Source organism: Castanea sativa, chromosome 12 (assembly GCF_040712315.1).
Source record: "Castanea sativa cultivar Marrone di Chiusa Pesio chromosome 12, ASM4071231v1".
NCBI classification, from domain to species: Eukaryota; Viridiplantae; Streptophyta; class Magnoliopsida; order Fagales; family Fagaceae; genus Castanea; species Castanea sativa.
In genome coordinates this window covers 25,166,730-25,180,103 of record NC_134024.1, presented here as the reverse complement: position 1 = coordinate 25,180,103, position 13,374 = coordinate 25,166,730, and the positions used below count along the sequence as shown (strand labels likewise).

Below are 13,374 nucleotides of genomic sequence, written 5' to 3'. Positions count from 1 at the left end.
ACCAATTCAATAATCAATTATGTAATAATATTTACCAAAAGTAAGTAAATAAATCAAATTAAAATATATTTATAACATACTTATTCAAATTAATTAAAATCAAAAGTTGTAATACATGATATATGAGCAAAAATTATTAAAATTTTCATCATTTTGCCTAATCAACTTTATCTAAGTTAATATTAACATGATGTTCATCATCTTTCAAAATTATTTCTTCATTAACATTTTCTAACAACTACTCCAATACCCAATAATCCAATGAAAACCTTCCCACTGAACCTAATTTCACAAAGTCTAGTGGTCTTGAGACCATCTACTAAGTTTGACCGGGTTTGACCAACTTTAACTAAACTTTGACTTTGACTTTGCCTTTCTCTAAATCCAGCTGTTTGATTGTGACAATAATTTGCTAGAATTATTGTTTCATTACACTCTTCAAATCCAACGATTAGATTTCAAATATAAGGATGACGCGTGATGGACATACATTATATACCTTTATGACTATGTTCTCTCAATCTAATCATCCAATTATTTTCAAATTTCACCAACACTAATATGTCACCAAACTCTTCAATCCCAATGATCAAGATTCGAATATGAATTTCACAAAGTCTAGTGGTCTTGGGACCATTTATTAAGTTTGACCAGGTTTGATCAACTTTAGCTAAACTTTGACCGCGCCTGTCTCTAAATCCACCCATTTGATTGTGACCATAATTTACTAGTATTATCCTTTTATTACACTCGTCAAATCCAACAGTTAGATTTCAAATCTAAGGACGGCGCATGATGGTCATATGTTATGTACCTTTATGGCTATGTTCTCTCAATCTAATCATCCAATTGTTCTTAAATTTCACCAACACCAATGTGTCACCCTACTCTTTAATCCCAATGATCAATATTCAAATATGAATTTCACAAAGTCTAGTGGTCTTGGGACCATCTATTAAGTTTGACCAGTTTGACCAACTTTAACTCAACTTTGACTGCGCCTTTCTCTAAATCCAGCTGTTTGATTGTGACCATAATTTACTAGAATTATCTTTTCATTACACTCTTCGAATCCAACGGTTATATTTCAAATCTAAGGATGTTGCATAATGGTCATATGTTATGTACTTTTATGGCTATGTTCTCTCAATCTGACCATCCAATTGTTCTCAAATTTCACCAGCACCAATATGTGACCATACTCTTCAATTCCAATGATCAAGATTTAAATATGAATTTCACAAAATCTAGTGGTCTCGGGACCATTTATTAAGTTTTACCAGATTTGACCAATTTTAACTATACTTTGACCGCGTCTTTCTCTAAATTTTAGCCATTTAATTATGACCATAATTTACTAGTATTGTCCTTTCATTATACTCTTCGAATCCAACGGTTAGATTTCAAATCTAAGGATGACGCGTAATAGTCATATGTTATGTCCCTTTATGGCTATGTTCTCTCGATTTGATCATCCACTTGTTCTCAAATTTCACCAACACCCATATGTCACAATACTCTTTAATCCCAATGATCAAGATTCGAATATGAATTTCACAAAATCTAGTGGTCTCGAGACCATCTATTAAGTTTGACTGGGTTTGACCAACTTTAACTCAACTTTGACCGCTCCTTTCTCTAAATGCAGCCGTTTGATTGTGACCATAATTTACTAGAATTATCCTTTTATTACACTTTTCGAATCCAACGGTTAGTGCTGACAACACAATGAGCCCTAATAATTAACCTCACACAATTTTTTGTTTCTAGAGTTGAATTCAATTTTCTAGACTTCAAAGTCTAGAAGCGCTTTTAACCTGCGCACTCTGTCTCTGCTTAGCGTGCGCACAACTTGTACAGCTTCGGAGCTCAGATCTCGAAGCTCGCTCCAAATGGCAACATTGATTCAAGCAACAGTGAGCTTTTCATGTTTTTTGTTCTTTTGTACTATCGTTTCTCTGATTTTTAGGTATGGATCGGTCTCTGTAGCTCTTCGAAATTTTCAGTTACTGTTAGCTTTCGTAAAAATCGTATTAGTTCTTGCTTTGTGAATCAAATTTGGCTTTGAATTCGTAGATGATGAAGTTTCTGAGTAAGAAATGTAGTGTTAGTTCTATTATCTAAAGCCTGTGATTGATCTATGTTCTTTTTAGTATAACTATTTTCGTTGTATATATATATATATATTATTTGCTTTTTATTTTTGGTTGTGATTGGTTTTGATCTGCTAAAAGCGTATGTTTTTTTTTTCTTTCCCTCTTCTTGTCGTTTTGTTTTTTTTTTTTTTGTTTTTTTTTTTGAGAAACCTCTTCTTGTCGTTTTGGGTTTCTCTTCTTATATCAAATTAAACCTACGTCGTTTTGGGTTTCTCTTGTTATATATCAAAACTACGTCGTTCAAATTAAACCTACGTCGTTATGGGTTTCTGTTGTTATTTATCGAAACTACGTCGTTGTCGTCCTCTCTTCTCTCTTTCATTCACTTCAGCCATTGTTGTTCTCTCAAGACAGACTCCTCTCTCTCTCTCTCTGTGACGCGGACGCCGCTGCTTCTCCACCTCTCTCTTTATTTTGGGTATGTTCTCTTTTTTACTTAATTATGAGTTATTTCCCTCGGCTTCTTTGCCTCAACCGTTGAATTCGTAATTGGGAAACATAATTGAGCATTGAGAGTGTTTTTTTCTGTTGTACTTTGCAGGTTAGCGATTTAGGAAACATAATTGGGTTGCCGCTACAACGCGTGTAAAGGTTAGATATTCGTATTGTTTTTATCTCTATAGTTATTTTGTGGTTGAAGGGAGTTCAATTACACTAGTTGGACTGTCTTATATTTATTATTGCTTTTGATTTTGTTCCTGAAATATTGTCAAATTTTTTTATATTTGTTTGTTTCTAATCCTAAAATTAACATAAAGTAGACCTAAAAGAGTTAATTGTGTTCATAGTTTTTGAAGAACTGCCTGTACTGTGTCCATATCTTTATCATACTTGTGTTCCATGTTTTGCGTTGGTGCTTTCTAGATGGAATGACTAAATGCATTTCATTAAATTGATCAAATACATGGGAAAAAGGCTTTGTTGAGGAAAATCTCATGCTCTCTGTTTGTTTCTGAATTGTTTAGTTGATAGTCTCAGCTTAAAGTTTTGATGCATAACTGAGGCAGTTACTAAGAATTGGGTATGAGTTTTGGCTGTCACATTGTTTTGAAACCATTCTGAACAGAGAACCAGATACAGTGATTTCTGGTTTTGTGGTCGGATTAGAGTTTGATCAATGGTTGTATCATCTCATAAATAAAAAAAATCTAATTAGATATATGTTTCTCAATTTATTATCTTGTGAGCCCAAATATTTTTAGAGATTCTTTTCCATTTTGATCTGAGGAGGGGGATTTATAAAGACTTTTTAGTCATTATTATGTAAATTCCCAGTGTGGGACTTTTACACCTTAAGAATGAAAGGTAAAAGCGAAGAGGGCTTATTTTTTAATTGATTTTATTTCTGAAGAAAATTGGGTTATACTTGGTAAGTAGTTCACTTCTTTTATATTTACAAATTATGATAGAGACATCATAATAGAGAACTTGTTTAACTCATCAACCCACATCTCAAGTAAGAATGTGTTTGTTGAGATTATGATAGGGACATCAAGATGGATAAAGGTTGGATGCATGAAACTAATAGAACTAGTACACGATATAGTGAAGGTGTGAAGCAGTTCATTAACATGGCACGTGGTCATGCGGATCGAGTTGGTAGGATTAAGTGTCCATGTTGTAAATGCACAAATTGGTATTATCACCATATAGACGCGATGGAGACTCATTTGATTGTGAATAGATTTGATTTGAATTACACCGAATGGATATTTCATGGGGAAGAAGATCCATTTTTATTACATGTGCAAGCTGAGCATAATGATGATAATTCACAAGCAGAGGACATTGATGACGTTGGGGAAATGTTAGATGACATTTATAGGGGGACATTTCCAGATGCAAATATAGGTGAATCCTCCACTTCTCCAGGTTCATCAAACAATGATTACAAAGCAAGACCCTTTGATCAGTTGTGGGAAGATGCCCAACGTGAGCTTTATCCAGGTTGCAAGAAGTTTTCTAAACTCTCTTTTTGTATGAAGTTGCTTCATAAAAAGACACTTTGCAATTGGAGTGACAAGTCGTTTGATTTGATGATTGACTTGATAAAGCAGGCGCTCCCAGATGGGGAGTCATTACCAAAATCGTATTATGAAACAAAGCAGTTTAGGCGAGACTTGGGTTTTAGCTATGAGTTGATACATGCATGCAAAAAAGGCTGTACACTTTTTTGGAAGGAACATGCTGATAAAGAAGAACGCCTAAAATGTCATACTTCAAGATGGAAAAATGACAACGGTAAAGGTAAAAAAATTCCTTGGAAGGTTTTAAGGTATTTCCCAATTAAACCAAGGTTGCAACGATTGTTTATGTCGAAAGATATAGCTAAAGACATGAGGTGGCACAAAGATGAGCGACTTGAAGATGGAGATTACCTTAGACATCCTGCCGATTCAATAGTGTGGAAAGAGTTTGATAAAAAACATGCTTGGTTTGCTGTAGATTCCCGTAATGTGCGACTTGGTTTAGCAAACGATGGGTTCAATCCATTTGGTAACATGAGTACATCATATAGCATGTGGCCAATAGTACTTATGCTGTATAATTTACCTCCATGGAGGTGTATGAAGGATCCGTATATGATTTTGTCCTTACTTATTCCTGGACGTAAGGCACTTGGAAACAAAATTGATGTGTATTTGCGGCCGTTGGTGGATGATTTAAAAGAATTATGGAATGAAGGCATCAAGACGTATGACGCATCAATGCAACATTCATTTAAGTTGCATGTAGCATTATTATGGACTATTAATGATTTTCCTGCATATGCAAACTTATTTGGGTGGTCTACTAAGGGAAAGTTAGCATGTCCCATATGTAACAAGAATACAGAGTCGAGTTATTTGAAGTCTAGCCACAAATTGTGTTACATGGGTCATCGTCGATTCTTACCTCAGGAGCATAATTGGCGCAAAAAAAAAAGAATTTTTTGATGGAACTGAAGAGCATAGGATAGCTCTTAATGAATTATCAGGAGATTAACTGTTACAAAAACTAATGAATGTTCCAGAAGTGCAATTTGGAAATGATGAAGCTACAAGAAAAAGAAAGCGCACGAAGATCGAGTTGAATTGGACAAAGAAAAGTATTTTTTTTGAGTTACCTTACTGGTCAACATTGAAACTGAGACATAACTTAGATGTCATGCATATTGAGAAGAATATATGTGACAGTGTCTTAGGTACACTGATGTATGATCGTGGAAAAGGGAAAAATAAAGACACTTCTAATGCACGAAAGGATTTAGAAGATATGGGCATACGTAAAGATTTTCACTTACAGAAAACTGGTATATCTACGAAAATGCCACAAGCAAAGTATACATTGACAAAAGCTGAGAATACAAGATTTTGTGATTGGTTGAAAAATGTTAAGTTTCCTGATGGGTATGCATCTAACATTAGTAGATGCGTGAACACCAATGAGGGTACGATTTCAGGAATGAAAAGCCATGATCTTCATGTACTCTTACAACGATTACTTCCTGTTGCAGTTCGTGGATATTTCAATGATAATATACGTACAACATTGATTGAATTGTGTTTATTTTTTAAGGACTTGTGTTCACGAACAATGAAGTTAAATGTCTTAAATCAAATGAATGAAGACAATGTTGTGATTTTATGCAAAATGGAAATGATATTTCCACCTGCTTTTTTCGATATAATGGTACATCTAGCTCTTCATTTACCTCGAGAGGTAGAGCTTGCAGGCCCTGTTCAATTTCGTTGGATGTATCCAATTGAAAGGTTTCTTGGTAAATTAAAGCGGTTTGTGTGAAATAGAGCACGTCCAGAAGGATCAATTGCTGAGGGATATTAATCTATTGAATGTTTGACATTCTGCTCCATGTATCTTCGTGAGATTGAGACAGTATGGAGTTGTGAGGAGCGGAACAACGACAGGTGCCAGGGGGAAAGGGATGTAGGCTTGTCTATTTTTTCACAACTAGTACGTCCTTTAGGAGCACCAAAATATGTAAGACTTGATGATACGCGTCTCACACGGGTTCGATGGTATGTGCTTAGCAATTGCTCAGAAATTGATTCGTACAAAACGTAAGTGTTTCATTGATTTTTTTTTTCAATTTACATGTTACTTAGTAATAAAATGAAGTGCTTATATGTTTTTATTATGTAGTAAGCGTTATCTGAAGATCTAGTGATTTTTTTTAAAGAAAATTTTCATGTTACTCGAAAATAAAATGAAGTGTTTTTATGTATTTATAATGTAGTGAGCATTATTTGGAGATCCAGGGAGAAGGCATCATTGACATTGATCATAAGCATGAAGTTGAATTCGAAAATTGGTGCCACAATTGTGTATGTGGGAGTAATGCGATAAATGTGTCAAAAGAATTATATAGTCTTGCATGCGGATCTGATGCTCTAGTTGTCATTTACCAAGGTTGCATTGTGAATGGTGTTAGGTTCCACACAAAAGACCGTGAACATACTCGTCGTACTCAAAATAGCGGAGTCTTTGTTTCGGGTGAAGATGGTGGAACAAAAACTAACTACTATGGTGAGTTGGGGAATCTTTTGGAGCTAACCTACTTGGGCAATAATCATGTATATTTATTTGAGTGTGATTGGTGGGATACTAGGGATGGAACAGGAATGCAAAGGGATGAGCATGCTACAAGTGTGAATACATCTCGTACATGGTATTATTCTGACCCATTTATCCTAGCATACCAAGATTTACAAGTTTTTTACTTGAATGATACCAAATTGGGCAGTAGTTGGCACGTGGTGCAACATATGACGCATAGAAACATGTATGATATTCCCATAGGTACAGAGAATGTGCATGAAGAAAATGAAGAAGATAATGGTGATGTGGTATACCAAGAAAGTGAATGTATTGGGGTTAATGCAACAGTTCAACAAGAAAATGATGAAGACTCAACTTTGTTACATAGAGATGATGTGCCAGCAATAGATTTGGGGGACTTAATTCCTGTTGATGATGTATATGTGCAACTTGATGAAAGTATGTTCATCAATAATGACTTGTCTAATGAGTAATGGGATACAGATTCTAACAATGAAGAAGAAACATATAGTGATGACGATGTTTCAAGCTCAGATCAAGAAAAAGATTTATCTAGCGATGATGAATCTAGTGGAGATCTTGGGGATGAAGATTAAGTTGAGTTTTGAAGCAGGTTAAGTTTTGTTAAGTACATAAAGCTTTCATATCTTCTTAGCTATGGTTTTTTTGAAAAATAAAAATGTTAAAGTTTTACTTGGATGTTAAAACTATTTTGTTCACATTTTTGTCATTTACTTTAGTTCACCTTTACATTGGTTTATTCTTTTTATTTTAGGTTAAAATGTCACATGCCTTGGGCTATTGATGATGTTGAGAGGTGATACTTTTCATTGCAAACTTGGTTGAATATCTTCTTGAGGCATTTGTCATTATTTTATTATTATTTGAGAGGGTAGATTTGAATTTAAATTATGTATATGATATATAACTTGAGTATTGTTTTTCCTTATTAGTAGCTATTGATTGAGTAGTTGTTATGCTTATACGAGTATTTGTCATTGAAAATTTGTGATGTGTGGAATTGTGGTTTATTAAAGTCGGATTATTATGGTAGTGACTTGATTGTTCTTATCATGAGTTTCTCTTTTTTGCCCCAATTTAAAACTCCTATTTATAACGTGCAAATAACACCTTGTCTTCTACGTCATGGCAATCCATCTAGCATTCACAAATGGCTAGCATGTGATCCTTGTAGAAGATCCAGCTGCTTGACCCACTCATGCTGTGAAACTTCCTAATTCATCTGCAAAATATACTACACAGTTTTCTAGTATTAAAGCACATTGTTTATGTGTCATTGTACATTTTGACAAGTGCCTGCACTTTTGGAACTCATTGTTGTGTTTGTTCGTTTGGATAGGGGATTAAGAATGAGAAACTTAAGTTGGAACATGTTTAGCTTTCAGAGGAGAATAGTGGGTTATGTGTGTAGAATCAAAAATTGGCTGAAGAGGTTTTCTAAGCAAAACAACTAGCTTCTGCTGCTGTTGTGGAGTTGAACAATTTGGCTGGTGAAGTGTCAAAGCCCTCCAACATTTCGGTCTCGGGTCTCCTGGTCTTCAAAGGTTGTGAGTAGTCTCCCTTTCTTTTCCCTCCTTTTGTGTTTACTTCTATAATTCAATGTTATTGTAAATTATTCTGTATAAATCTAAAATTTTAAAGGTGTCATCGGATGCCATTTCCTTGTAAAACTATGAAGAAGCCTGACATATTCTTGTTTATTAGGATGCTTACCATTTAGTTCTATGTTGCCCCTAATTTTCTTACACTTACAAATTAAACATCGCATCCAAATTTCTATTTCTCATTTTTTATTTTCCTCCAAGCCATTTGCTGAAGAGTTAATCTCTGTTGGGTCTTGTTTTGAAGGTTATGTTGAAAGTACCAGTGGTGGTTCATCTTGAAGGCACAAACGTGATCAGAAAAGAGCACGATCTCACTCTTTTGTTCAACTTGTAAGTCCAAGGCGTTTACCAAACACTGCGAAAGAAACAAAGTTTTTATTTTTATTTTTTATCGAAGAAGAAACTAAACTCAAAGTCTGACACTGAAACTTTGGGGAGTGTCAAAGTTCACATCTTTCCTGGTTGTGTTAAATTGAGGTACTTTTGGTAATCTCTCTTTATTATTCCTTCTGACTATTCCTTAATTTTGGTAAACAAGTTGTGGGTATCTTTGAAAATCAGCAACTGTTACATGGTTCAATTGTGGGTCTCTGTGTCTTAGAGTTTCATGGGTTTTGAATGATTTTGGAGTTTTTGTGTGTTTTGGGTGTAACTGATTGGTGAATTGTAAAAGGGGTCTTAATTTAATTTGAGTTATGGAGTACTTTTTAAAAGGAGACTAGTTTGGAAATACTGAGAAAATTGGATATGGAATTTTGTCTTGTTCCTTGTTGGCTCTTGTTTTGTGATTTGTTCTTTGCAACAAGCTTTAGCTTGGTTGCATATCTTCATGAGGAATTCGTTATCATTTGATTAGTATTTGAGTGAATAGATTGGAGCTTTTATTATGTATATGATATTGAACTTGGGTATTATTTTCCTTTATTAGTAGTTATTGATTGAGCAGTTGTTATGCTTATATGAGTGTTTGTGATTGAAATTTTTTTATGTGCATAAGATTGTACTTTGTTATTTCCCAACAGGTACCCATGTAAAATTTAGAATGTAAATTTTAAAGAAGAAAAAAATGTAAAATATTATTAGCGACGACAGTGTCATCGCTAATAATTTATCATATCATTAGTGACGACAAACAATATCATCGCTAATATGCAATTTTTAGTGATGACATGTTTGTGGTCACTTATATATCATTATCTGTGACGACAGCAAGTGTCCTTACTATTAATGATATATTAGCAACAACAAGAATGTCGTCGTTAATAATAATCTAATGGCGACGACAAAAAAATTCATCACTACTAATTAAACTAGTAGCGACAACATTTCGTCTTGAGATCTCGAATTATTTATGACGACAATTGTTATTATTAGCGACGACTTTGTCGTCATTAATAGTATTGTATTTGCGACAAGATTAATATCGTCACAAAAAAACTTTTTGTTACCACTTTTGTTTAACGAAAATTAGTGACGACATTTTTTGTCGCCAATATAATTAGCGACGATATTTAAAGCATTAGCGACGACTATATACCGTCGCTAAAGACCAAATTTCTTGTAGTGTAGGTGTGCTAAATTGTTTGTATTTTATTTGAGAGTTTGCCATGTAAGCATCTCTCTCTCTCATAATATAAGTACTTGTTGTTTTGTTCGGATAAAAGAATTTATAGAGAGATTTTACGAAATAAAACTAATTTTGTATTGAGTTAACGAGGTTATATGTTTTGTGTTGCTTAATTCTGCATGCCAAATGCATAGGCTTGTCACATATGGGTAGCAAGATCTCATTGGGTCACTTAATTTGTTGCTAATTTGTGGTAGAACTTATACTACTATAACAACATATATACTAATTAAGAAAAGCTCATTACTCTTAAAACATCCGCTAATTTGTAATACATGCTTAGATGCAACACAACTTTCTCAAAATACTTGAGACTAACATTCGTCTTTTATGCTAATAAGCAAGATTTCAATTTGAATTCTAGCCCCATTAATCCCAGTCTACGCAAAATACATCTCAAGTTTCAACCAACTCAGAAATATAGGAGTTGGGCTTGGATGACTTGTAAGTTGTTGCTAATCATAGGTAATTAACCACGGATCTATAGGACGAGCCAGGCTTCCACCCATTTGGAATGACATCTTTTGCCACAAGAGTCTGGCCTGAGTACTGTGAGGTCAAGCGAATGGACAGTGGAGCTTGGAGTTGTGACCCAGCATCTAGCTTCCAAACTGCACCCCATGATTGTTGCATGGTACGCCATTCATCATTTGACTCTGTTGAGGATTCCTTCAGATCAACACTACCAAGATCTCCATCTCCTTCTTCATATTCAATCACTACAGCCAAGTAGTATGGGTTTGACCCTTGATCCACATGGAATGTTATGGTTTTTCCTGAATAATCACATGCCACACTGCCAAACATAAAGAAATTAATTTTGTTAGGTCTGTCTGACTATATATGTAGTAGTTGCCACTTCATATTCATAACAAGTGTATAATTGTTCAGCTACATGGAATTGTTATTAGTGGAGTTTTGCCTAATTAAAGTAACTTGGTTTCCTAAAATCTTTATTAAGGTGTTCTTTTATTACCAAGTTACCTATTAAAAACAAAAAAGGCTGCCCATTAAGTCAAATATTCCGAGTAATGTTTTTGAGCATGGCGACTCACGTAATTTTAGTGTTTAGTCTTCTTGTAATACTCAATCCATGGTTATATAGTTGATGATTCCTTTTGTCTTTTGTTTAGTCCTTTTGTTCATGTTCCGGATTGTATTTGTTTGCAGTTTTCTGCATGTTATAACTTGTACAGGTGCTCTTGTTTGTTTGTTTGTTTGAATATAAAATATATTTCCATCAAAAAAAAAAAAAAAAAGAGTGTGACCAAAAAGTGTATGGTGGTGTTGATTTAATGAATTAATATAAAGACATGTCATCCTAATTAATTTACAAATATATTAATGTTCAAAAAGTTCTGAACTTGTACACTTTTTTAACCTATTCATTACAAAGTGCCCATTAAATAACGTTAAAGAAGCTAAAAGGTTTTGTTCTCTTGGGTCAAAAAACAAGAAGCAAAATAAAATAACATAACATTTGCAAGCATAAGAAAAAAGTATATGGTTGAGGAGTGAAGTTTTACCGTGCGTAACTAATTTCCAACACTCCTGCGTCACGAAGCTTGTCTTCTTGACCAGGAAGTGCCATGGCACCAAATGCAGTCCCACTTAGATCAAAATGTGCAGCATCGGATGCGCATGGTCCTCCGGGGCAAAAATCTGTTATGACCACTCTTACTGGTTTCCCCGAACAAGATGAGTGTTTGCTACATTTAACCTAGTAATTTATAAACAATATTTGTATTATATATCCAAACATACCATAAATAACAAAAAGAAAAAGAGAACTATTTAAGAATTTTATCATGTTAAAATTTATTGTGTACATGAATAGAACTATGCATTAATAGAAATAGCAATTACTTTGATTTTTTTTTTTTCTCTTTTTGAAGTATGTAACTCTTTGAAATATAAATAGAAAAAGCATGATTGCTTTTACTGCTAAATATAGAAGAAAAAAAGGGTGAGAATATTAGAAAAAGAAAGAAAGACATTGGCCAACGGTTTGTGAATTATACTAGTAATGGAAAAAGGATTCAAAGAAGTTGAACAAGACTAAGCAACTAACGACCGACCATGGGCTCCTATTATATTGATTGAAAATTTGAAATGGTTTTGTGACAATATTGCTTATTTTATTTCTACTTTCTAGCCTTATTGAGAATAAAATATTAGCGGAGTGGAAAGGAAGCCACATAGGGGGAGGAAAAAATAAGTATAATAGAAGGAATATGTATTATGAACAAATAAAGTCAAGACAAGACTCATCCAAAAAGAAAAGAGAGGGCGACAAAGAAAAGAGCAACTTATAGGGAAATTTAGTCAATCATTTTTGTTCCAAATGTCATCATTTAACTTCAGTTAATTTGAGTATTCCATGGGACCAAATTTTTTTGCCAGGACTTCAGTGTTCTGAGTGACACAACGTGTAGAATCAAAAGATGAAGTTTACAATTGCCAAGAAATCGAAGCTTCTGTGTTTTTAGAGATGATATTCAGAGTTTAAATCTCTATCTTCCGTTGTAATTATCAAAGTATTAACAACCAAAAAAGGTTCTAGTTTACAATTAAGAGTGCATTTAAATGCATTTTGCTGAATGTTAGTTAACTAAAGGCACTGTTAAAAATAAGTTTTAGTGTCTTTTTTAATGTGAAGCTCCCTTGCCAAATGTACACTAGGTTTATACCTGATAACAGGCTCCACATTCTTTGCCTGAATTGTAAAGAGAAGGGCCTATTCCAGTAACCATGGAAGAGAATGGCGGTTGTGAAACTGCATTACCATACCCACAAGACCCTCCTGCATGCATAAATATATTTTATTAGTACAAGAATACAAAAAATACAACTCTCTCTCTCTCTCTCTCTCTCTACATTACCATCACTTCCTGCACCATCGCGGCTACCATACCAGGTAGCTCCGGCAGATGACCAAGAGGTTCCAGTCGTTGACAACCTGTGGTATTTTGGATTGAAGCAAAAACACAGCTCAAAGAAGAAAAAGAAAACTAGTATATTGGAAAGGGATAAACCATGAAGTACTGTGGCCATTGCTACACTCTCACTCTCACTAGCTAGTATCTACTATGTGTTTTACCAATCCCTAATGCACAACTATTGGTTACTTTGAATTATGATTTTTGATAAGAGTCTGCCAGTATTTATAGAGGACAAGTGCTTGCACTTTTGCTCCCAACCCACGTTCAACATTCATTTTTCCCCCTATTTTAACCATAGTTTTATAAGACCTTAACTCACGTTAGTGTTAGAATGAGGGAAATTATTAGGTACTTTCGGAGTACTATAAATGTGTACTTTCTCATTTTACATAAATGATAGGTCCTATCATGAATTTAATTAGTGGGACCCACCATTCATGTGAGAGGAGAAAATACACATTTAT

The 13,374-nt window shown here is 34.2% G+C and overlaps 2 protein-coding genes and 1 long non-coding RNA gene across 3 annotated transcripts; 2 read left to right on the top strand and 1 right to left on the bottom strand.

The window, feature by feature from the left end:
- Positions 1-3,652: 3,652 nt before the first annotated feature.
- LOC142620425 (uncharacterized) lies at positions 3,653-5,092 on the top strand. Its single transcript, XM_075793792.1, has one exon. It carries the CDS (start codon positions 3,653-3,655, stop codon positions 5,090-5,092), a length of 1,440 nt encoding a protein of 479 aa, XP_075649907.1.
- Positions 5,093-6,867: 1,775 nt separating this feature from the next.
- LOC142618374 (uncharacterized) lies at positions 6,868-8,249 on the top strand. The gene is made up of 3 exons (XR_012841275.1): positions 6,868-7,329; positions 7,492-7,533; positions 8,077-8,249. It is a non-coding gene; the product is annotated as an uncharacterized LOC142618374 (long non-coding RNA).
- Positions 8,250-10,189: 1,940 nt separating this feature from the next.
- On the bottom strand, positions 10,190-13,170 carry LOC142618807 (expansin-B18-like). The gene is made up of 4 exons (XM_075791836.1): positions 12,851-13,170; positions 12,659-12,771; positions 11,495-11,688; positions 10,190-10,764 (listed from the first exon to the last, which is right to left on the bottom strand). Exons 1-4 carry the CDS (start codon positions 13,020-13,022, stop codon positions 10,428-10,430), a joined length of 816 nt encoding a protein of 271 aa, XP_075647951.1. The 5' UTR covers positions 13,023-13,170; the 3' UTR covers positions 10,190-10,427.
- Positions 13,171-13,374: the final 204 nt, after the last annotated feature.